The 26,042-nt window shown below is 39.6% G+C and overlaps 1 protein-coding gene across 5 annotated transcripts; it reads right to left on the reverse strand.

Moving 5' to 3' along the window:
• Positions 1-424: 424 nt before the first annotated feature.
• Positions 425-24,137, reverse strand: LOC117297965 (YTH domain-containing protein 1-like). Of its 5 annotated transcripts, none has more exons than XM_033781162.1 (18): positions 23,977-24,137; positions 20,062-20,154; positions 18,590-19,149; positions 17,275-17,314; positions 15,662-15,892; positions 14,821-14,916; positions 13,704-13,754; positions 13,230-13,327; positions 11,839-11,947; positions 10,931-11,048; positions 10,455-10,539; positions 9,392-9,528; positions 4,623-4,690; positions 4,167-4,194; positions 3,936-3,978; positions 2,295-2,375; positions 1,470-1,799; positions 425-1,233 (listed from the first exon to the last, which is right to left on the reverse strand). In XM_033781162.1, the coding sequence occupies exons 1-18, from the start codon at positions 23,993-23,995 to the stop codon at positions 1,123-1,125; spliced, it is 2,298 nt and encodes a 765-aa protein (XP_033637053.1). In that variant the 5' UTR covers positions 23,996-24,137; the 3' UTR covers positions 425-1,122. The 5 variants fall into 5 exon arrangements, with proteins under 5 accessions (XP_033637053.1, XP_033637057.1, XP_033637056.1 ...); XM_033781166.1 differs by having other exon boundaries at positions 13,230-13,324; positions 20,062-20,157; XM_033781165.1 differs by having other exon boundaries at positions 4,623-4,687; positions 20,062-20,157.
• Positions 24,138-26,042: the final 1,905 nt, after the last annotated feature.

A 26,042-nucleotide genomic window follows, 5' to 3' on the forward strand; every position in this document is an offset into this window, starting at 1 on the left:
CATCCGGCCTTGTGATGTAAGGCTACATACACCAAGATCTCGTGTGCCAGCACTGCACAAAATGTTTTTACGAAAAAACTTCATCTCAAGAAAACATGATTTTCAAGGTATCCCCCTGGAGACAGTATCTCTTGATTTAAAAAAAAAGATACAAAATTCACAAATAATAAAAAAGATAAAACTATTACTGGCACTATGATTCACTATTCTACAATCTCAAAACAAAGTACTAACAAAAAACAAACTGGATCTGGAACTTCTCTCAAGTAAATTATTTGGCCTCTGGAACTGAAAATGGAATTAGGCGATTACTACCCTGATTTTATAAATTTTATCCGACTCAAAGGATCAGACATAACGTCGTCAGAGACAGCAGGGCCCATATTCATGGCACTGCATACAGCCAAAATTCTGCGCTTACATGTATGTGTATGATCACAATTCTTTGCTCACAGGGCAAGCGTCGGCGAAGAATACCTAGGAACATGGCTTGCGCACGCACACAAGAAAAAATACCCTGCTAAAACGTGAAATACGTTAGCGCAAGATTCCCTGCCTCCATAAGCGCTTTGGATATGGCAAGAAGAGTCATGAAACTGGCCCCAGGTCTGGCAAAATAGCTCAGACATAACGGTCTAATGGGAAACTCGTCATCCGACACTACAGCCCTTTTACAACTACCTCTTTACAATCTGACATCTTTCTGTTCCTAAAAGGTTTGCCACTTTACAAGTTAAACTCAGTCGCCTGAAAACCAAATAAAAAAAATATATAAAAAATGGGGCGGACATGTCTCATTAGTTAGGGGGAGTATTTCTTAACGATTATAATTACAGTGTCATCATGTGAGCTATGCATGATCGCAGATGGGATTTGTAGACCTTGCATTGAGGTCATCCATAGAGGTAAAACGATGACAGAACAATAAAAACGCATAGATTTGAACGTGCAGCGCAGAGGTTTGGCCAATGAACGGCCGCTTTTTTTACCTCTACATGAGGGCGCCCAACTTATATTACATCATGTAAATATGGTCTATTGTTGTGTAAAGCAGCGGTCAGTGTCGTCCACTCCGGCTATGGCTAGAGTGTCAGTAAACCCACTCCGGCTACGACTAGGGTGTCAGTGACGTCCACTCCGGCTACGGCTAGAGTGACTGGGACGGCTGCTGGAGCTTGAGGTTCTCCTGATAAATTCATCCACAGCGGCAGCGTGAGAGCGTGGCATGTCACCCTGGAGGATCAAACGATAAGAGATCATCGACAGTAAATCTTTCCATCGTTCAAACATTGCATCTTGTTTTTATAGCTTGTTGAACTTCATATATGAGAAACGATCCAAGTGGATCGAGGGGAATTCTCGTCATTAACCTCCTGCCACTGAGTAAGTTCTTTATTGGTCTCATCGTTTCGAATAGAGCAAGGGAAAAGAATGAAAGTTATAATATGCATGGTATTAACTGCTCTTACCATTCTCCTGTCCCGCATCTTTGCTCTGTCCCTATCCCTGTCTCGATCGCGGTCCCTGTCCCTGTCGCGATCTCGCACCCTGTCACGGTCACGCTCTCGGTCGCGCATCCTCTCCTTCTCGCGCTCCCTGTCGCGCATCCGCAGCCTCATCTCCTCCCGTTCCCGGTTGCGGTCCCTATCCCTGCCGCCCCGCCCGCTTCGTGAGGGCTGCATCAGGGGCGTGGGGTAGTCACCCATGCTGCCTCGGGGGTGTTGCATGGGGCCTGGGGGAGGCATGCGATGATGAGGCGGAGGGGGGTAGTGCGGTGGGAAGTTATCCACCGGGTACATCTGTTTGAAAAAGAAATAAAAATTAAAAAATCTTTAGAATTTTTACAAACTCCAGCTGTTATCTACATGAAATTCATTTTCCAAACATTGGACTTCATTAATCTCATTCGCTGTTTTGACGGCCAAACTGACAAATTTGTTAACGGAACATTATAGGCACTGGACACCTTTGATTATTCTCACTTGGTGTATCCCAACATATGCAAAAAATAACAACTCTGTGCAAATTTGGACTCAATTGGTCTTTGAAGTTGCAGGAGAATTCTAAAAGAAAAACTTGCTGCACAAATTTGTGTGCTTTCCAGATGCCCAATTTTGAGTGAGAAACTAACTCTTTCTCAAAAACTATGTTACTTCAAAGGGAGCCATTTCTCACAATGTTGTATACATGTACTACCAACAGCTTTACATCGCTCGTTACCAAATTTAGGCTTTTATGCTAACAATTATTTTCAGTAATTACAAAACTGTACCAATAGTGTCCAGTGAACTTACCCCTGGTGGTTGATGATGAAATGGCTGCATGGGCATTGGTGGAACCTGTCGACTGTACTCTCTGATGTAATCAGAGTAGGACTGGTTGAAAAAAAAAAATATCAACAACGATTAAAAATCAGCTGTTTTAACACAACGAGTTCTACATGTAGAGGGTGGTTTCACCAACTCTAAAATGAACTAAGAAAATAACCATAACAAAATACATGTAAAACACTTTCAATAAATAAACAGTTAAGATATCCGTACATACTTTAGGCCTATAAAAGGCAGTGGACACTATTGGTAATTACGAGTAATGGGGAGAGGTTGATAGTATAAAACATTGTGAGAAACAGCTCCCTCTGAAGTGACGTAGTTTTTGAGAAAGAAGTAATTTTCCACGAATTAGTTTAGAACTTGAGGTCTTGAAATCAACCATCTAAATGCACACAACTTCGTGTGACAAGGGTGTTTTTTCTTTTATTATTATCTCGCAACTTCGACGACCGATTGAGCTCAAATGTTCACAGGTTTGTTATTTTATGTATATGTTGAGATACACCAACTGTGAAGACTAGTCTTTGACAATTACCAATAGTGTCCACTGTCTTTAAAGGTATATGTAAACTATCAGTAGGCCTATGAGATATAATGGCAATAAGCAACAAAATACTTTACAAAGATGGAGGAAATATTCATAAGAAAAGGTTTTACAGGTACATGTAATATCAATAGAGTAAATATTCAACTACAAGGCCTAAAGACAACATTTATATTAATAAACAAACATGTGTACAGGTAAACATTAAAACAACTGTTTTATACAATGTATAGCACCTAATACCTTTAGAAGCAAAGCAAGTCTTTAAGCAATATCAGAACGACAACAATAAGAAAACGGGGAAAAAAATGAAAAACTTGTGAAATGACGAGCTATTACTAGGCCTTCTTACTAGACATTACATGTACAATATACAAAAGGGAACATATAAAATAATGAGTTGGGTAGATGGCCTTAGCTTTCGATCCAAACCGGGCCTTCTTCAGAGGCATAAAAAAAGTACAAACAAATACATATCCATATAGAAAAAGAGGGGGAAAGGGAATTAAGGGAAGGATCCAGAAAGAAGCAGGAAAATTATAGCCAATCAAAGCTTCTATTTCAGAAACAATTGGTGGCTATGAACCAATAGGAGTAAAGAGGTGAGGACAAAAGATGTTTAGTATGAAAGGATGGATTACTGGACCATAAGAGTGCTAAATGCAATGGTCGACAAATCAAGAAATAAATGCACACAATCAGGTGGGGACATATGGCCACAAGGCTGTGATCCCGAGTGGGATTCGAACCAGGGCCAACGGAGATCACATTCATGAAAAGCCACCACTGTCAAAGTCTGAACATTCATAAAAACAAGATACATGTACAACAATAAATTCAGTGAGATTAGAAAGAAGTCACATAAGTAACAACAAAAATATGCATATCATCTTTAGAAATAATAAAAATATAATAAGCAGGATTTCAATACGTAGTGCCCAACATCAACCCAGTCATTGAGCGCTGTACAATATCAAAAAGGTGTCTAATAGCTATGCGCTTTTAAATATCAACAATTAATGCATAAACTATAAAATATAATTCTTCAGTCATCTTACCCCGTTCATCACAACATCTCTCGGTACGTCCGAATAGTGTTGCCTGTGTAAAAAAAAAATGGACATTTAAACTTAAAGAGAACTCAATGAAAACATTGTAGATTGTGCAGTCTAGTGCACTTTAAAACTGCAGTCTTACAATTTTGTTGACACATTGAACTCAAACCATCAAAATCCAACAGCATAATTTGATTGAGTCTGATAAACGAGCTAACAACAAAAACTGTTTACCTTGGTCGCTTTCTTTCCATGTAGTACGCTGTAGAAAAAAAAAACCAAAAAAAACAAACAATTTAATTCTGTTTAAATGTAGATAAGTCTATACCATAAAGCTTACAAGTAAAAATTTCTTTTGAAAAGGTAAGGCGGTCGCATATTTCAAATACTGCCGAAAAACTGGAGCGATTATAACCTTGCAAGAAAACACATTCTGAGAGACGTTACCGCAAGTAACGCTTTTCAGATTCAAATTTCAGGTGGGAGTATTTTTTTTCCCACAACCACATAACCATGATAACTTCAAAGCAATAGGGTTCTCAAAATGCTTTGAACTGCTATAAATGTAAGCGTTTAGTGCATTTACTTTTAAGAGTGATAGCAATTGTATACCTTCCCTTCAAGAAAAGTGTTGTGGGCTGGCAAATCAAAGTGTACGATAGTCAAAATTGAATCTATGGAGTAACTTACGATCTCTTGGCATCGGTCTACTCCTACTTTGCCTACTGTCCATAAAACCCTCTCTCCTCCTCCGGCTGCTGTTTAAAAACAAACAATTCAACAACAAAAAAACACTTATCAAGCAAAATGGGATTAAATGGGATTAAATACACACTTGCAATAGAAATCTATCATGGTGTAGCCATCTGGATTCTCTGTGCATTCAAACAACTGCACGGACGAGTCCAAAACGAGCTATTTACCCGTTGGTTGTTGGTGGCAGGGATACCATTACAGATCAGAGGCGTTCAGCAATCTAGCCATAAACACTTTCAAAGCTATCAAATTAGCCATTTGCATGTTAGATTTTAAAACTGTCTGGTACAATGACGTGCTTGATCACAATATACCGCTTAAATTCTGAATGAATGTGTCTGGCTCAATGGTACCAGGGTTTGCTATCTGGAGCTTGCTTTACATAAGCTCGCCCCGAACCATTTGAGAGTAACTGTCCCTATAGTCTAAGGAATTTAAAGACAGTGGACACTATTGGTAATTGTCAAAGACTAGTCTTCACAGTTGATGTATCTCAACATATGCATAAAATAACAAACCTGTGAAAAGTTGAGCTCAATCGGTCGTCAAGGTTGCGAGATAATAATGAAAGAAAAAAAACACCCTTGTCACACAAAGTTGTGTGCTTTCTGATGCTATTTTTCGACCTCAAATTCAAAACTTGAGGTCTCGAAATCAAATTCATGGAAAATATACTTCTTTCTCGAAAACTATTGCACTTCTGAGGAAGCCGTTTCTCGCAATGGTTTATACTATCAACCTCTCCCCATTACTTGTAATCAAGAGAGGTTTCATGATAATTGTCTTGAGTAATTATCAATAGTGTCCACTGCCTTTAATGTAATTGGTAACTTGTGACTAAGCAAGTCATCATAAAAGACTTTATTCAAATCTAACTCAAAAACCTTGGGCATGCAGCAGATATGCATGCTTGTGACGAAAGGACTAAAACTGAACCAACAGGAATAACCCATTTAAGTTTTGAATGTCAAATGGTCTGATCCCCTTTTTGGTGTACTAAGAATCACTATTATAAAATCCAGGGCACAAGACAGCATGATAAATTTCTATCGTGTCAAGGAAGTTACAGAAACAGAACACTACTATCAATAGAGGTAAAAACACTGGCAGAACGCTGGATCGTTCATATGTAGCCTGCACTTCTAGAAGGCCACCAAAACTGAGAACAAATACCAACATCAATTTATCTTGATTCTTCGGTTTTTTTTTTTTTTTTTTTAAATATCTCTAAAATATTTTTGCAGACATCTGAAAGGCTGTAACGCACAATACAGTATCAAAATTTTGCATAAATTTGCATACCCAATTTTGCAGGAAAAGGGGCTCAAATACAACGGGCCAAAACGGTACAATGCTTGCCAATTGCCAAATAAGTTGCACATAATTTTTATGCGAATTTTGTTTGAATGTCTCAAAGGTTCCAAGGTTGTTTGCACGGCATAATCGCTGCGTTAAAAATAAAATAAAGGGTCTACGATGTATACAGGCAAATAATGTGTATCAGCAGTTCAGCTGTACACACACAACATACCAGACACTCTGCTAATTACACTCTGCATGGTGTGATTTTTATGTCCTTGCTTCGTACATAGTCCAACAAAGTTCAGCATTTCAATAAGACAATGTTCCATTTTCATTTAGTTCATTTTTTTCTTTTCCTAAGCGTGAAAAATCCTCACAATTTCAAGCTAAATGGTCCACAGTGACAAAAAGGTCCACAGACAAGTGGTCGTTTCGTCCCCCAAGGTCGAGTGGTGCTTGCTCGTATCACGTACAACAAAATCGTCCATCGTGATTGGTTGGTCCTTGTGCACGTGTCGCACTCGCACTCTGTCTTCGTGTGCTGATTGGGCGGTGACCCCGTGATTGCAAGGTCAGACTACAACAAGGCATGCAAATTATATGACAGTTTTATTTCCCCCGTTGTGACCTACAGCCTACGGGCTGTCAAACAGCGGGATTGTGGGACTGACATCAACTACAAACTCAGTGGCAAGCATGAACTACGTACACAGTGGGCAAAGTCCTTCCATTTAAACCTCCTATATCTCTCCGTCTAACACTTTCGTCATCAACGAACCGATACAGGGGCTGAAAAAAAATCCCTAAAAAATGTCCAAGATCGTTTCTGATCGGACGACTCGGTTCTTCAGTGCATTTCTGCAGGCGAACTAAAAAAATGATGTCAAACGGAAGAGCTGACCCTACACATCATCAAGACGGGGGGTTATCCAACAAAATAATAACACATTTCCATAGAGTTCTCCATGGCCGTATACATAGATCCATCGATACAATGCTACAGCATCGTTCCCCCTTTATCAATGGAGGTTGAGAATTGCGAGGATTTACTTTATTTGCGTCGAGTCCTTGAGATTGTCCTGCTATTTCTACTTTATTTTTTTCATTTTTTTGGAGAGTGGAGGAGGAAACATGGCATTGAAAAGTCCGTCATTTAGGATTTTTGAATCCTGTAAGTTCATCATCACATTCACAATGAGCTCAGGGGCTGATTTCTCAGCCGAAGGGCGACTGACGGAGGAGAGCCTTGTAGGGTCCCCAGCCCCTTGTGCTAAGTAAGAGAGTTGGGTAAGAAACATTAGCTGGATGGATTAGTGAAAAACAAATCGTGTTAGATTCAATAGTTACATGTATAAGAATTTAAACTTGTTGAAGCCACTGTGGGCAATGCAGTGCGGGCCTGCCCTGAACTAACAAGTTTTGCCCAGCACTCTAAGCAAAATACACTGTGTGCTGCCCAGCAAAGATTTCCCCCAGGCTGCATTCCAGCAATGATGGCCCCATATCTAAGTACTAATAAACGTTGTGGAACCGCTCGTCCTTGGTGGACTAAATTGGATTTAGAGACCACCACTAAAATTGGTCCAGCTACAACACTGCTAATGGTTTGTCTAAAACATCAATGTAGCATTTTTTTTTTTTAAATGGCCAAGTAGTTTTCTGAACAATTTCCACCAGAGCATAATCAATATATAAAAAAAAGCGGATGTGCGTCCGGGCAGGGCTCGAATTTCACGCTGGACCGCAGGCCTGAGGCCAGTGATTTTAGCTTCGGTCCAGTAAACTTTATGCCGAACAAGTCCGGTGGTCTTGTGGTTTTTTTTTTATGCATACTAATACAGTTACGATTACAAATAATTATATGAAATAATTATATTATCTTTCATTAAAAAATGTATTTCAATCTCATTTAAAATAAAAGTTTTTGTTTTACTTGTCGTCAAATCAGTGTTCTGAGCACGCCTGCGGAACGTCAATCTGTCCTTTTTTCACTTGCATTAGGCTGCATACAAGTTTTCCATTCAGTTTACTCATGCCCACACCTTGTACATCTAGTCTCAAACCATTTATGTTTATGCACCTGGGGAGTGAGCGAGCGGGGACGAGGGAGTGATGTGTTGGTACCCGGCGCGGCGGCACACCTTAGTACAGCGATGTTTGTTTACCACTGACCATGTGTAAAGTCTGATACCTTACAAAGGAGTGTTGAATTTGCATTCAGAAGGTCTGGTTGCAATACCACACATCCCTGTGTTGCATGGATTAAAAGTAAGGTCTTGTTGCCAAACGTCTTGCTAAGTATGGCTACCAACAGTGATGAGCTTCTGACTACTGCTGTCAAATTTTTGGTCAATCTTTTTATGACGATCTTTTTATGAATGCTGCACGTTGCAGTGTTTTGTTGGTGATTTGCCTGTCAAATCGGATTTTTTTTTTTGAGGAGGCGAGAATGACGTGAAGTAGGTATATGGAACTTTATTGATTGGGTTTCACAGCAAAAAAAAAGCCTCCTAAGGGATGAAAAAGGCCTGCTGTTCTATCGTGTTAACTTTTTTTTTCCTAATAAAATTTTGGTCTTGTAAAACATCTTCCGGTCCAGTAAAAATTCTGAGCAACAAGCCCTGCGGTCTTGTGGATTTTTTCCCCAAATTCGAGCCCTGCCGGGTCACTTTCAAACTTTTCTCTGCACAGATTAAGACATTTTTCGTGTTCATTTTTGTTCAATTTACAACTGTTGAACAAAGCCTGATACTTCACAGAGGCAACGGAGGCAATTGCCTCGATGCCTCCTTGTCATTGCCTTGGTGCCCTAGAAATGCATGGAAAGTGTATGGGAACTCCTCACGGATTTGTTACATCATAGGTGAGCACAAAATATATAATTTGGAATCTGAGGTTGTTTTTCAGTTGCAAAATGTTCTGGTCTAGACTAAGGATATTCCTTGCAGATGAGTAAAGAATTGGAGATGACAAAACACTCCCATAATCTCGAGTTGTCTAGAGAGATGCCCGCAAACATCTCTACCCAATGACAAGGCTATTCTCAATAGCCAGCGACGAGACGTCCAAACCTAAGAGATATACCCTAAAAGATCGTCCTTCTATTCAGCTATACCGCCCTCTGGAGACAAGCCTCATCCATCCACAAATAACGAGTCTTACCGTATCATCCCGGTCTCGTTCTTACAGACAGTTCTTGTACACATAACATAAACAAATGTTTTCACCCAGGATGAGGGGAGTGTGGCCCCCCTGGCCATGATTTAAGAGTCTGATAAAGAAGTCCATATAGGGGCATGTCCATTAGGTGCAGGTCCAGCAGGGGGCCACAGAGTCCCCTCAAGGGTGTGGGTCTAGTGATTGATTGTCCAAGTTTAAGGCCGTTAGGCTGGAGTCCTAACCTCAAGGGTTCGCGGTTTCTCTTGGTGGCCATCTCGCGCCGGCGACGTCGGGCGTCTCTTAGGATTTCCACGACATCGATGTGCTCGTCCTGCGGGAAAAGTCGACAGAGGGCCTCTCCGCATCGTGTCTCTACTTCCTGTTGAAGTAAAAGAATAAAAACATGTCTTACTTCTTGAAGTTGAAACAAGTGTTTTATTTAATATCAAGATGATTTATTTGATAACTTATTTCAGAAATCAATATAAAACTCAGAAAATTTAAGCTCATCGTGATGGCAGAGATAAACACGATCTAAAATTAATAAAAACTGTGCGCAAATTTAAAACGAAGAACAAGCCCAACTCTTAACGTTTTTGTTTGTATTGTAAAGGGAGAAATGCAAAGTTAAAGCCATTATACACTTTCGGAACAGAAACAAACAAAAATGTTAACAGATTTACAAATAACTTACAGGGTTTACAGAAGACAATGGTAAAATACTTCTCTTGAAAAATTATTCCATGAAATGCTTTACTTTTTGAGAAAACATTAAAACAATTATCAATTCTCGAAAGCGAGAATTACGGATTTATAGTAAACAAGGGTGGGTTTTCCTGTTATTTTCTCCCGACTCCGATGACCGATTGAGCCTAAATTTTCACAAGTTTGTTATTTTATATATAAGTTGTGATACACAAAGTAGGGGCCTTGGACAACAATGTTTACCGAAAGTGTCCACTGGCTTTAAACCTTTGGTTTATTTTTAAAAGGTTTTTCATGGTTTTCCTGGGTTCAACCAGGAGTTACCTTGAGTCAACCCTTGGAACCACCGGCAAATGCAGCAGAGCCCTGTTGTTTTGCTTCCATTTTCTCCATAGAAATGCCCTAACCAGAGGAAAATTGCTCTGCCCCTTTAATGAACAAATTTCATGGAACTGGAGTTGCCCACTTCTTAAAATCTGCATTTCTCCCCTACAGCAGAGGCCTAAAATGAACTCCCGCCAACTGTACCAATGAAATTGGCTCTTAAAGCTACTACGTAAAGGGGAGCTGTTTAATGGAGGGGCTGGGGAAATTACCTACCTGGCCATCACGTCCAATCTTGACTGGCTTGTTATCGTTCCATTGGTTAAAGAGGTGACCAGTCTTGCCAAAAGTCAGCTCTTGCCTTTAGTTGGACAGAGAAACAAAAGAGGAATGGATATTAAAAAATGTCACAATTTACAATCCAACATTTAACTGAGAGAGGTTTGTGGTAACACCAAGTTATTATTTCTTTTTCTGAAAAGAACAGGTGATTCATATTTCAGAACCAACACTGCTCAAGAGATATTTACATGGTCATACCGCAAACCTCATTTACATGTATATACTTCCATAGTGCAAAGTTTCAAAAACTACTTAATCCAACATTTGTCTGATCAATTTCAAAGACAGACCCATGAATAAACATGCAGCCACAATCATGGTTACATACCCCCCTCGTTTTATGAATTAAAGTTTTAAAATCATTCCAGAGTAGAAGAGGTCGAAGTTCAATAAATACTCATCTTACTGACCTTGTAATCCAATCAATCTTGAAGACTCCGCCGAGTACCGAGCGATTCATGCCATTGGGTAAGACCCAGTTGATGGTTGGACCGTCTCGTCTAGACTCGGACCTCATCCGTGCAAACCCTACATACACGTAGATAATAAGTAATAATTTTATCAATCAATCAAAACAATTTTGCTTACAACCGAAAATTGTAAACTGTATAAAAACCCACCCGTATACACTGTGCGTATGTGGGTCACCGCTCCGCATGACGCCCCTTACACTGTTCGCATGCATCGGCCATCAGCCTTGTAGGGTCTGTGTTGAAGCCACATATAATAAGCGGAGAGTTCCCACATTCAACTCATTACCATAATGCCCGCGAAAGATGAGACGAGATATGTTTACATCACACCACTACCATGGACGCTCAGCGAGCATGATAGGGTCCAAAGGTCGCGATAAGGGAAGTGCGTGATTGGAGGTCAAAAAGAATAATTTATTTGCCTCACATCCTGTGTTGTCTGATAGGTCTGACGAAAGATATACATATTCATGAGCTGCATACTAGCGTATCCGAGAGCCCCCCCCCCCCCAATTTTTTCCAATATTGGAAATTCTTTTTATGCAACACATTAAACACGGAAGTTACAGACCCGACAAGGCTGTCGGCCTGACGGCCTCCGAATGCGGGTTAGTGGTATGAGTGCGGATAACTTGTGCACAGTAGTCGAACAGTGTGCATTGAGCGATGTGACGGTGTATACGGTTGGGTGGTGAGGTATGAATACACAGTAAGCACAGTGTATACGGGTGGGTTTTTAGCGGCGTCTTTTCAGAGTGAATAATGCGACTTCCTTGAGCAAGGCTAATATTGCGTGAGAATACTCTCTGCTAATGCAGTTGAAATATAATTGGCCCTGATCTCACCTTGAAACTTTCCGCTTTCTTTGACGGAGAACACCAGGAGGACGTTCCGAGCCTCCCTGAACGCTTGATTCAACATCTGCTCATTGTTGGGTAGAGTTGACCACACTCCCTAAAACAGAAAGATAATTTGAAAATGACTGATGATTTGACAAATACTTTCCTGTTTGCAAATTTGTTCCATTGTCTATGTTCTAAGCAATAATTTTACAGATATTGTACACTTGCACTAAACTGACTGTATATAAAATAAAAAAAAATTAAAAAGTATAAAAATTACGCACAATATTATTTAAAGGAACAGTACAAAATTGGTAAGAAACAAAAATCGTGAACATCACAGATTTACATAAAACATACACGGTCTAATGACGTTGATAGTAGAAAACATCCCTTCAAATATATCTGTCTGAAATGTCATATTTGGTGAAAAATAAATAAACTAACTTCACGTTTTGAGTTTATCGCTCAGTGAGCCTTTTATTTATTTTTATTTTGGCATCGATGCAATGCAAAATTTGTAATCAGTTTTTCACTTTTCTCTCGTTACCCAGATGGCCGATCGATCTCAAACTTCTACAGGTGGTGGATTACATAAAGTGCTTACACTGCCAGCAACTGTTTTGTAAGCAAAACCAATTCTGTTATGTTCCTTCAAATTATAACAATTACAAATTATAAATAAATTACGCAGTCCCTGTAAAATTGCACTTTATAACACCCAAAGGTGTCTCAAAGCAATCAATTTATTTTGTAAAACAGGTCACAGTGCTAACAATGTACATGTCATTGGTAGCCCCTACAAATTGGCATACTGTACTGTATGGTACTCAGCCCAAAACCCTGTGTTTGGAGAAATCATACATTTAATTACAATCTTGTTTAAAGGTTCTTTACTATTTCCCAACACAAAACAAAATGTCCACAGATTTACGTTAAACTTACACAGTTTGAAGATTATGATAGTAGAAAGCTTCCCTTGAAAATTTACTTACTGAGGTGCTTGGGGTTTTTGAGAAATGAGCAAAACTAAAAGATTTTGTCTCAGTTTTAGCATGTAAAATCGTATTAAACCAGTTATGCTATGTTTCAAAACTGGTTAAGGGGATTTTACATGCTAAAATAATTTTCTTCTCACATGAGACAAAAATTATTTTGTGACTTGTTTTTAGCCATTTCTCAAAAACTACAGAACCTGCATGTAAGTTTTTGAGAAATGAAGGGAAGCTTTTCACTATTATTATCTTCAAACCCTGTAAGTTTACTGTAAATCTGTGGAGATTTTGAAAAAGTAACAAATCCTTTAAGAGGAAACAAGAATAATCAATTGAGAAAACCACAGATGTACATGTAGTTTACATTTTTATAAAACCCAATCTCATGTCTGGACTCACCCTAGCTTTGGCCAAAGCCACGTTCTCATGGTTGTTGCTCTTGATGACAAAATAACGAGCGTCTCTGAACAGGTACTTGAGCTTGGAGGTTGGGTCTGCTGGTAAGAATGGAATACCGAGACAGAGACAGTCAGCGTTGATGAGTTGAAGGCACTGGACACTATTGGTAATTACTCCAAACAATGGTTAGCATACAAACTTACTTGGTAATGAGAAATGGAGAGCTGTTGATAGTATAAAACATTGTGAGAAACGGCTCCCTCTGAGGTAACACAGTTTTTGAGAAAGAAGTAATTTTCACTGAAATATTTGAATCGAGTTTGAGACCTCAGCTGAGGTCTGAAATTCAAGCATCTAAAAGCACACAATGTTTGTTTCTTCCACCATTCCCTCGCAAATTTGACGACCAGTTGAGTTCAAATTTTCACAGGTGTGGATGTTGCAATGAAAGCAAATAAATTTTGCAGAAGATACCTTTACGAGTTCTGCTCGTTGCCTCCACTGGCTCCTCTTTTTCCTCCTCTTCTGAAACAAAAGACCCACAACAAATTAACACCATTTATAATTAAATGTTATATTTAGAAGTCGATGTAAGTTAAACATGCAAAATCATACTTGAAGATTCAAGCCGATTTGAAGGTTTTTGTACACAGAACATTTTAAGTTTTCTTTTTTTAAAACTAAAATGCAGTTCTACAGGCACAACCTATAAATCTGTAAATACAATACAAGCACATGTACAAAATACACAGTAATAATACAACATTTTCTGTACACAGAATATCATAAGGTTTTTTGAAAAATTGTAGCCCACACCTTGAAGTGGCCTACAGGCCTTGTGTGTCTGGCAACTTGCAAAAAGAAAAAAGAAGAAGAAAAAAACGAATACAGACGAATAGAATAAGGTTTTCATTCAATTAAAATGCAGTTCTACATGTATAAACAAAACAAAACACATGTACAAAGTAAACAATAATACAGAAGTTTCAGTAGACAGAATATTATAAGATCTTCATGAAATGCAGTTCCAGACAAAATATTATAAATACAAGCACATGTACAAATACACAGCAATACAGAAGTTCCTGTACACAGAAAATGGTAACGTTTTCATTCAATTAAAATGCAATTCTATACAGAAACAACTATTAAATACAAGCACATTGTACGAAACACACAGTAATACAGAAGATTCTGTACAGATTATTTATACAGTTTTCATTCAGTTGATATGCAGTTCTAAGGCCACAACATATTTCAAGCACACGGACGAAGTACACTTTAGTACAGAAGTTTCTGTACACAGAAAACAAGGTTTCCATTCAATTGAAATGCAGTTCTACATACACAATCTATAAATACACGCTCATGTGCAATACTGATACAAAGTAATACACACAAACATGACAGAGTACAAATAGAAGGAGAATAAATGATGCAAAAGATAGATTGTGAGAAAACAAAGGTAATAGATCTTATAATAAATGTTTCAAGATGTAAAAAGAACACAGCATGGAAAAGAAACAAACTAATAATGATCATAAAGAAGAAGAACGCAGACCAGAAAATAATCAACAACAATGTTGCCTACCTGTTTCAGATCCACTGGCCTTCTTGCCAGATCTTTCGTAGACGATAGGTGAGATGGAACGCTTACGCCCTCTACGCCGGCGAGGTTTCTCTGTTCCTGTTGAGAAAAACAAGTATGCTCATTAATAACGGTGGATTCTTATATAGTGTGCATATCTGTCACTCAGTTACGCTCAACGCGCTTTAACATACAGTATTTTCTTGCAAGGTATGTGGAATATGTATTGAATTATAAGATCTAGGCTTTACATAGCACCATGAAATGGTTTAAAAGGTGATGTGGCGCAACATGCTGCCAATCAAACCAGAAAGTCCGGGACGAACCCCTTCTCTTTTTTTTGGATAAGTGCACAGCCGTCGATTTCACCAAACTCTTCCTAACTTAGGATTAATCCAAGGACTAAGGACGAGTTGAGTCCCGTATACAAATACATAGGAAGCATTGAACCCATCCCAAGTTAGGACGGGTTACTCGTCCCAACCTCGAGTTAGGATTCATCCTAGAGTTTCGTGAAATCGGCTGCAGGGAAACGGCTCTCTCTGAAGTGACAATGTTTTTGAGAAAAAAAAGTAGTTTTCAACAAAATTGATTTCGAGACCTCAGATTTAGAATTTGAGGTCTCGAAATCAAGCATCTGAAAGCACACAACTTTGTGTGACAAGGGTATTTTTTCTTTCAGTATCATCTCGCAACTCCAAAGACCAATTGAGTTCAAATTTTCACAGGTTTGTTATTTTGTGCATACATGTATGTTGAGATGCACTGAGTGAGAAGACTGGTCCTTAACAATTACCAAAGGAGTCCAGTGTCTTTAATGTTATAAAACTCGACTGTACTTTACCTGAGTGCCCACCACTGACGTCCGACAGGCTTGAATCACTGTCATCGGTGCTGCTAGCTTCACTACGAGTATCAAACCCTTCTAGGTCTTGGGCCAACATGGCCTCAGTCCTAGCCTCCTCTCCTTCCTTTGGCTCCTCCTTCTTGCTCTCCTCCTCTAAACCCAGTCCAGGGATGCTTGGAGCTGCCTCGTCGGTGTGTTCATCCTCCGCCTGCTCTGTGCCCGTCTCTTCTATAACAAAACAGAAATATTAAAGGCACCTGGAAATAGGATTTTTTTTCTTTTAAACATAAGAGTGTATGTTTATTAACAATAAAACAATTTTTTGAGTAATTGTTTGTCACGATTTATATGTTAAAACAATTAATTAAGTGCTTGCGGGGGTTGACTCCGCCTACCCCTTTTGTGACGTAGGAAAAGGAAGACTTTGCCTCGATCAAACATAGACCCCCCTCGATGCGTAGATAAACACACGTGCAAAAGTACATGTAATTCTAAGACGTGAGTTTGTACGCTGCGAAAAAGGTTTTTTTTCTGGCATTTTTCCGGCAATGCCGACCAGGTGTATTGCTGCTGGATGCAGCAAAACAACTAAAGATGGGGTCAGTCTTCATCTGTTTCCTGCAGATCCCAAGTATAGGCAGTTGTGGGCTGCGAAATTCAGATTAACTAGAGCAAAGTGGTCCGGTCCGACGTCTTTTTCAGCGCTATGCAGCGAACACTTCGAGCCGTCGTGCTTCGAATCCGGGATACACCACTCATTTTGACATGAAGAGAAGAGCCATTCTTAAACACGACGCCGTCCCAACAATTTTTCCAGCCAGTGGGAAGTCGAAGAGGTATCTGAAAGACGTGACGAACCCAGAGGAGCATTTGCTAACCGTGAAAAAATTCGGGTAAGTTTGAACTTTGAGGGTATGTTTTTAGCTTTTGCCAAGTGATACGATTTTGTGTTGGTACAGCATGGGATTCACCGTGCGTGCAGGTCCTAATATGTGACCGTCCGCACATTATACAGCAGCCAAAGTGCGTGCGTGCAGTCTGCTCCGTGGCCGTATTTCTATAATAATACGTAGGCAGACCCACATCTTACAACCCATTTGGTCACTAAAAAGTCGCATAGTTAAATAAAAATAGCAGCAATAGCTTTTGTAAAAACCACTAGGCGTTCAACATGTTCAAGTTTCAATGTACGTACATTGTATGTGTGTAAAATCGTGTCTAAATTTGTTTTGATGTGCCATGTTCCCAGACGTAATGTACGGGGGCCTGACTACAAATTTTCTCTTCAAATATCGCGCCTTGAATTACGTCACGAACAGCGCCCTCTCAGGTCGGGTCCTACTCTTAAATTTGTAAATACAATCAAAACTAATTTTTTTAAACCTTAGTTAACTTTTTATTCACATTCCTCTCATAAAAACACATATTTTAGTGACAAAAGTTTTATTTAAAAAAAATACCACTTCCAGGTGACTTTAAAACGTTAGATTCATTCAACTTTTGTCTTTGTAGCACAGATTTTGTTATGCTTTCGGTGAGATGTGATAAATTTAAGCAATTTAGCCATTGCCTAATTTGTCAAAAAATCACTTCCGTAGAAAACTTCTTACCTGCAGCAGTATCCTCCTTTTCGTTTTGACTGGTCTCCGTCTGTAAAGTGGTACAAAGAAATATTCACTTAGCTTTGTACTGTTGCTACTTTAAAGGCCGAGTCACACTGCAGCGAAAACAATCTATTGGCAGAATACGCACACGCTCATCATGCAACCAATACAATGCACTCTCTTTGTGTAGTGATCATTATCGTTTTCGCTGCAGTGTGACACGGCCTTAACTCTAATTCATAGTTTATTCGACTAGATGCCCTCCTGAATCCTGCAAAACCATTGGTCACGGCTCAAAATTTACACTGGATTGCAGCCCTGAAGCCAGCGCTAATTAGTGCTGGGCTAATAGTGAAATTTTGGTATCCTGTTACCGCTGGCCAACTATCCGAAATTAACCGGATATTCGAACAGTTTTTTTTTGCCGCTAGAGGGCTCTATTGAAAAGAAAATAATAATAATAAATTGATATTAGTTTTAGACAGTGTCACTCAGTTCATTCATATAAATAACCGGATTTGCTAATTCTTTTGATTGTCATTGACTCTATACGTGTGAAGGAAAACTTTTGTAATCTTTGAACAAATTACGTCAGAAATGTCATTGTTTTAACTCTTCACGCAGGTGAGAATAGTTAAACACTTAATTTATGCTGTTTTATGCTGTCTTAATAGAAGTTTCTTAATGATTCAGACTAAACATTCCTATCAGTTGTCGCCCGACGTCCGCGGATATTCGGATATTAAAGAATATCCGGTTACTAGGTTGTAATTACAGGACTATCCGGTTTATAAATAGGTGTTCCCGCCCATTTCGGATATCCGGTTAAGAAAAAAAAAAGGCATTCGAGGTTTTTACGGATAGGAAAACCTATTCGCATTAACCGGATATTCAAATTATTCGCCCAGGCCTAGCGCCTGTAAACCTATGACCAGACAAGTCCAGTGGTCTTTTGTTTTTCAATTCAATAACATTACCACACTGTGTAAAATCTTGACCAGAAACAAATCAATTTAAATATTGACTTTGTGTCAGATATTTGTTTTCCAATTCTATTCAGAAATGAAGTAAACTTAACACACACAAAGTTAGATGAGATACATGTAATGAAAGTTGTTACCTGAAGAACATGTTCATGGGTCTTTAGGCATTGCATGGTGAGGTATCAGTTTACTCAGTATGCAGTAACACCTTTCAAGCTACTAAAGTTGCTTTGAAGATTTGTTCTTTGAGAACTTGTCTTGCTATTTATTCAAACTTAGTTTTCAGAATTTAGGAGACATGTCTTATCTTATATTCAACTACTTATTCTACACTGTACCTCTTTTGGAGATGGCTTCACCCTCTTCTTTGATGTGGCGCCGCTCTTACTGGATGTCTTCAACTTGGCTTTCTTAGCTGGAGGCGGCGAGATGACCGGCTGCATCTCTTCTTGTGTCTTCTCCTCTCCATCACCCTGATCAGTTGAAGTCGCTTCTTTGGACTTGCTCGTCTTATCTTCAGCTTCTTTCTTGACTGGCGCAGCTGGCTTCCTAGTTGGTGTCTTAGCGCTTCCTCCCTTCTTCTCGCTTGAAGGCTCCTTCTTAACCGTCGTCTTATTGGTGTTCTTGGCGGACGCCGTCTCCCCCGTTGTTGTTTTCTTTACTATTTTCTTGGTGTTGCTAGAGGTAGGGGTCGACTTTGTCTTGGGAGACGAAGTCGCATCTTGTTCTTCTGACGCGCCAGCATCTGGTTTTACTGTGGTGGATTTCTTATTGGATGTCTTAGGGGTTGTTTTGGTCGCTTGTTTCGTTGCCTTTGTCGATGTTCGTGTTGACTTGGCGCTGGTGGGCTTTGTCTTGGGGGTCGTTTTCTTTGTCGCTGGCGGTGTAGCTTTCTTAACTGTAAATGAAATGTTTCAATTTAGTTACTTATATTTTCTAAAGGGAAGAGAAGGATGCTTGAGAAGAAACAAGTGAAGAAAAGGAATTGGCAAAAATCATTGAATTCAGAGTTTTTGTAAGAGCTTCTTCAAACGACAGATACAAATGCTTTAACGGTGTACATACATGTAGCTGTAAGCATGACGGTAACATGATTAGTAAAAATTATTTTAGCATGTAAAAACGTATTTTCATGACATTGCTTTACTCATTTCTCAAAACTACAGCACCTCGGCAACTAATACGTTAAGGTACGCTTTGTACTATCATTAACTTCAAACGGTGCAAGTTTAATGTAAATCTATGGACATTGTGTAACAAAAAGTACCCAAATCTTTTAAAGGGTCTACATGTATCTACTTTTTCCTCACACAAAACACAATGTCCACAGATATGCATTAAACCTACACAGTTTGAAGATTATGATAGTAGAAAGATTCCCTTGAAATTTTACTTACTGAGGTGCTGTAGTTTTTGAGAAATGAGTAAAACCAATAATTTTCGTCTCAGTGTTAGCATGTAAAATCGTATTAACCAGTTATGCTATGGTTATGGTATAATATCATAACTGGAAAATGGGGTTTTAAATGCTAAAATAATTTTCTTCTTCCTGAGACGAAAATTATTTTGTGTCTTGTTTTACTCATTTCTCAAAAACGACACAACCTCAGTCAGTAATATTTGAAGGGAAGCTGCCAACTATCATTGTCTTCAAACCCTGTAGTTTAATGTAAATTTGTGTACATTTTAATTAAAGTACCCAAATCTTTGAGGCAGCTCTATGAAATTGGGTCCTGTCTAAGGGCTTAGGGCCCTTGCAAAAGCTTCCGCTAACTTTCGAAACAAAGTTTCCGGCCCCACTAATGCTTACCTGGTTTCTTCTCTGCAGGAGAGGTATCCATCTCCTCAGCAAACTCATCATCCCCTGGGGAGATCAAATCCGTCAGGACATCCACAACATCCTCTGCTGGCAAAATAGGAAACAAATTGTTGAAGAAAACTTCATAAATAGAGACAGCACAGTTAGACAAAAAAAACAAAAACAGCAGCAGGTCTTGCAGGGGCACAGTAATTTTCCTCTTCCTGCGAATGTGAATGCAAAGCGAATTTTGATGCCACATCCATGGCAGTTTTGTAACAGTTCGGCGGTTGTGAATTTTTGAATTTGTTAGTTTTAGTACAGAAGAACAAAAAAATGATTATACATGTATAACTGACATACAGATCCTTGTCATTTGATTGGTAGAACTTACTTCACGTGACATTCACTATTACTCCCATCCGCACCGACGATCAAAAAGACCTATTCGCCCATGGAGAATAGTATTTCCCATTCAACAGTTGGGATCATCCTTGTTCCAACGTTTTTGAGCATTACAGCGCCGCCGTGCCGCTGCTAAAACAAAGGAGCACCTGTGCAAAAGGTTGTGATCCGATTTGTGCATTGTTGCCACCACGCGGCACTGTATGATTTTTGGTTGTCAGTAAGTTGTGTGATTTTTCAATATGTTATACTTTTAAAATACATCAAATGACAAGGATTTATGTGTCAGTTATATAAAACAAATAATGAGTGGATTTAGTTTGTGAGGGGTCGTGAGGGGTCGAGAGTTGTCGGTATTTAATGCGACCCAGTAAAACGGAGTAGGGCCTAGTTGGGGACTGAATTGCGGTAAGAATACATGTCAGTGTTCTCCACACACATAAATTGTGAGGGCGGGCCGCCCTCCTAAAATTTAGGCCGCCCTGCCAAAGAATTGGCCGCCCTGCTGAAATTATTGGCCGCCCTGCCCAAAAAAGTATAAAGAGACTATTTTTAGACTGCATTTAATAAGATCAAACGAGTACCTGACAAGCCAGAGCCGACTTCAAAATTATAGTATCACAAACGCGATCGTAAATGTTAAAACACGATGTACACACGGCCACATGGTTCGTATTTATATGCCGAGTACATACATGTAAGCATCAACCAACCATGCACACACACCACGCACACCATCAACGATGGGAATACCCGCTGCATGCATAGGGCATGAACAGTCCACACGCTGTGATTGGCCGTTGATATACTCCAACACAACACGCACGTTCACAAACAGAGAAAGAATTACCACACAGTGCCGCACGCATGTACAGAATGGTACAATGTACAGCCTCGAAGCATGTTCAAACATGCCAAGTTTCGCCCATTGAGGGCGTACGCGATGCGGGGCAAAGTTCATTGATCATTGAATCTCGATTTTTTTATTACAAACGAAGTTCTTAACGACGGAACCGCTAATCACTAATTCATGGAAATGGTTATGGATGGAAAAAGTATTATTTAGGGCCATAATTTGGGGATAAGATCGTCAAAAAATGTGGGTTTTTATTATTTTTTTTCCGTTTTGAAAATTGCACACGAAGACCGTCCGATCATGGTCTGATCACCCGCTTTCTAAATTCCGACATGCGCCATGCCGATCATCCCTTTGAAGTTATTTATTGGCGCGGCGCACAAAGCAAAATGTATAACAAATTGTAGTTTTGATTTAGTTTTTAAAATAGGTTGTTCCAACCGAAATGGATGCCTATCAATACAGGTAGCGCCGTCGTAATACATTTTAAGAAAATGGTTTTCTCAAGCATTTGTTGCTTTCACGTCCGCTGACGTCATATCAAAATGGGCGCCATTTTGATTACGTCATGCCGCCCTCCTAATAAAAAAGTCTATGGAGAACACTGCATGTATACCATTTTAAACAATTTTTGAGATTGCGGAGTTGATTTTCTGTCGCCCACATGGCCAATGAGAGTTCAAAGGACACATAGACATGATAGAGCCTAGTTTTGGCAAGAAAAAAATGAGAAAAAGATTTGCATTTACCAAAATTCAATGAACCAGAATAATCGGTATTGTCGTGAGGGATATAAACCTACATGTATCATATGAGGTTACGGGAGACGATAGCAGACGAAACTGAAATACATGTAGTTCTAGGTGTAGAGTGTAACCCATTTGGTGATTTGACACGGAATGACCCTATTACAAAGCACACATAGTACATGTATGTCGAAAGACAACACGGCGAATATTTCCGTTTGTTACTAAATTCGGGGTAAAAAACACCTTTTACACCTTTTTACAGTTAAAAATACAATTTTTTCAACAGTTTGTAAATGATTTAGATGCATATGACTCTTTAGTTGCGGCATAGCCGGAGGGTTACGAGTCATTCGCAATCGATGCAGGGCGAAATATTTTAGTCAACAGATTTGCTCATTTGTTACCACTTTCAAAAATCATGACACAAATTCTATGAACACGAACTTAATCCTCAATGTGTAATGAATAACATTCAAAAACACAATTGAGAAAATATATGGAAAAAAGGACAAAAGCTTACCAGATCCCGGGAGCGAAACTGTCACAAATTTCCCAGGTTCTATTTTTGAACCTGGCACTGGTTACCAAGCGCTGAACCCAAGCGCTGAACCCAACCGCAGGTACTAGCCAATTGAATTGACGACCTGCCGACCAAGCCGCAGCAGAGTTTGACTAAACCATTCTGTAAAAGGGGTGTTACAAGGGGTGCTGCAGTGCGCTAAGTGAGTGAACAGCGGGCATAGTAAACGAACAGCGCACACGCACTGCCGTGCTGCCTTATAACACCCCTTTTACAGAATGGTTTAGTCCAACAGCAATGAACATCGGGAAGTCACAAAACAGGTTCAAAATAGAACCTGGGAAATTTGTGACTGTTTCGCTCCGGGATCTGGTAAGTTTTTGTCCTTTTTTTCAAAATATTTCTCAATGGTGTTTTAAATGTTATTCATTAGATGTTGGATTAAGGTTGTGTCCATAATAGAGCTTGTGTCATGATTTTCGAAAGGGGTAAAAATTTAGCAAATCTGCAAATCCCTGCACAGATTGTGTATGACTCGTAACCCTCCGGCTCCGCCGTCAGCAGGAGGGTTACGTTATCGCAACTAACGACTTTTGTGCACATATTTAACAGTTGAATTATGTTCAAATGTTCTGTTAAAGTGCATTTAAAAATTGTTGTCGTGAGTTGTCGTGAGGGGTCGTGAGTTGTCGGTATTTAGTGCGACCACTTTACCACTACACTACAAATGTCCAAAACCAACGATTACAAAATTGAACTTGCCCACCTGTCCCTGTGTGTGACTGTGGGGCTAGCATAGAAGAACCAGGTAGCTTATTAAAAACAATATAAGAAACAACATTGTACCTCCACCATGCCATGCTCGTTAGATCAAAAAGTGAAAAGGGGAGCAATTCCTGTATCCATAAAAAAATCCTGCGGAAAGGTTTCCGTATGGCGCCACCACTTTTTCATTCGAAATAAAATAATATAGTATCTAATTTACCTGATTGATATATCCCTTTTTGTAAAAATGAGTGAAAAAGTGGTGGCGCCATACGGAAAGTTATCTAATCATGCCAACTCAAATGATTTCTGACTAACGACTCAGCTAGTCAGGTCAGAATGGGATCAGATTGCCAGTGCCACCATCCACCACTTTACTTTTTCAACAATCGTCGGTATCTAATTAACTCAAAATATTATCTTCAATTTGTGTAAAAACGAGTTGAAAAGTGGCGGCAGTATACGGAAATCTTTCACACATCACAGCGCTATGAAAAATGTAACTGTCGGAAATACAGGACCTTGGCATCGTAAACACACTGCATTATCAACAAAACTCATTGACTAGCGGAGTATGGCCACGGCAAAATAATGTTGACCTCCTATCGAGTTATTTGCACATAAAATCTCACCTTTATCCGATTCAGCCATGGTTTTTGGATGACCTCGACGTCTGGTTGAGTTCACTAGCCTAAACCAAATCGCTTAATTCAACCAGGACCGGCTCTCATCATTCGTAGACCTTTCAGAAGAAAAAAAACGTGCTCTGAAAGAAACTGACGGACGCCGTGTACTTTGCAAAATGGCGTCTTGCAACTACGTCACACAACGTCACGAACTGCTAGCCCAATTTAGACTCGTTGCTAGTCGCATGACGGGTAGTGCAGCGCAGCGGGGTTTAGGGCGAGAAGGGGAGGTGGTGGGGGGGGGGGGGGCAGAAATAGATCATGTGTTGACGGCCCCTTGGTGAACGGCAGAGAAGAAAAAGAATCAAGATTATTACGGGTAACCCTGATGCATTCACGCATAGCCAACAGGTTCAGGGCAAAGGTCAAATGACTCTGTTTCCCCAACAGAAGGCAGCAAAGCAAACAAATTTACAAAAAAAAACTTGTGAGCGGACCAGCTGCCCCGATGGCCCACTTTCCCCAACCTCCCCTATATAGGGACTCTACCAAGATGGCTGCTTTTCTAAATTATAATTCAAAGCATGCAGGGGTATTTTTGTTCGGGATGGCCGTAGCTCAATTGGCCTACTACGAACCTCATTAAAGGCAGTGGACACTATTGGTAATTGTCAAAGACCAGTCTTCTCACTTGTTGTTTCTCAACATATGCATAAAATAACAAACCTGTGAAAATTTGAGCTCAATCGGTCATCGAACTTCCGAGATAATAATGAAAGAAAAAATACCCTTGTATCACGAAGTTGTGTACGTTTAGATAGTTGATTTCGAGACCTCAAGTTCTAAACTTGAGGTCTCGAAATCAAATTCGTGGAAAATTACTTCTCTCTCGAAAACTATGGCACTTCAGAGAGAGCCATTTCTCACAATGTTTTATACCATCAACCTCTCCCCATTATACTGGGCACCAAGTAAGGTTGTATGCTAATAATTATTTTGAGTGATTACCAATAGTGTCCACTGCCTTTAAATTTACGCAAAGCCTGAAATGTTACCCAGGCCAGTACTGTACATCTTGTATTTGTATTCTGTTGTGTTTTTCTATAGCGCTTAGGGACATGTTTAATTAATATACAAGAAAGGTTAATTATTGTTATTATTTTGTATCATAATGTTATACTGAGCGACACATTTTCATACCAAAACTGCACCCTCTTCTTTTTAACACAATAATGAAGAGCTTTACAACTTCTGCTGCAAAAGCCCACGAGCTACCGCCCAAGGACAAAACAAAAAGGGGAAAATAAAAGGACTCCATTATTCTTAAGACCTTGCTCCACAAGCAACTTTGTGTACAAAGTCTATGGGAAAATCTTAAGAACAGGGACTATGGAAAAAATAAAAGATGTCTCTATAACAGGGATGCATAAATTTGAGGTGCCCCCTTTAATATTATACGGGGAACCGTATAACGTGATCGCGCCCTCTTTTGAACCATGCATCCTCCTTCAGCCCATGTTTCCATTTATTTGTGGAAAGAATCTCTACCGAATATTATTTGTCTGGGACACCGTGCAGGTAGCGAATGGGAACAAAAACTCAAATTAAACCGGTATAACTAATTCCTCGCTTGACGAGTATAGAAATGATCAAGCCGTCTAGTTTGCAGCTTGTCTTATCATCGCCTGCTATCGACTCTACTTTTGTTGACATGCTGCCACAAGGGGTCGATTAAAACATTGCCTCACCCACCCCCTTAGATAAGTGGAATGCTCCAGTAGAGGATACCAGGGAATATGAACCACTCCATATCATTGTTTAATACTGTTCGCCAGTTACTGCCTCTTGCTGCTAGCTTAGTCATCTGAAGATGATTTTTGTTGTTTTATGAACTCCACACAAGGGTGTGTGTTAAATTGACTCTATGTGCATTTGTTGCAGAAACTGGTGTGTTCAAATTTACAAAATGGGTGTTGTCAAAAGAATAAAAATTTACACCAAAGTGTGTTAAAACAACACCAGCTATACTGGCAGTTGTTACATAGTGTTTTTTCGACAATGTTTTGTGTACA

The sequence above is a fragment of the Asterias rubens genome, chromosome 12 (assembly GCF_902459465.1).
Source record: "Asterias rubens chromosome 12, eAstRub1.3, whole genome shotgun sequence".
Taxonomy (NCBI): domain Eukaryota; kingdom Metazoa; phylum Echinodermata; class Asteroidea; order Forcipulatida; family Asteriidae; genus Asterias; species Asterias rubens.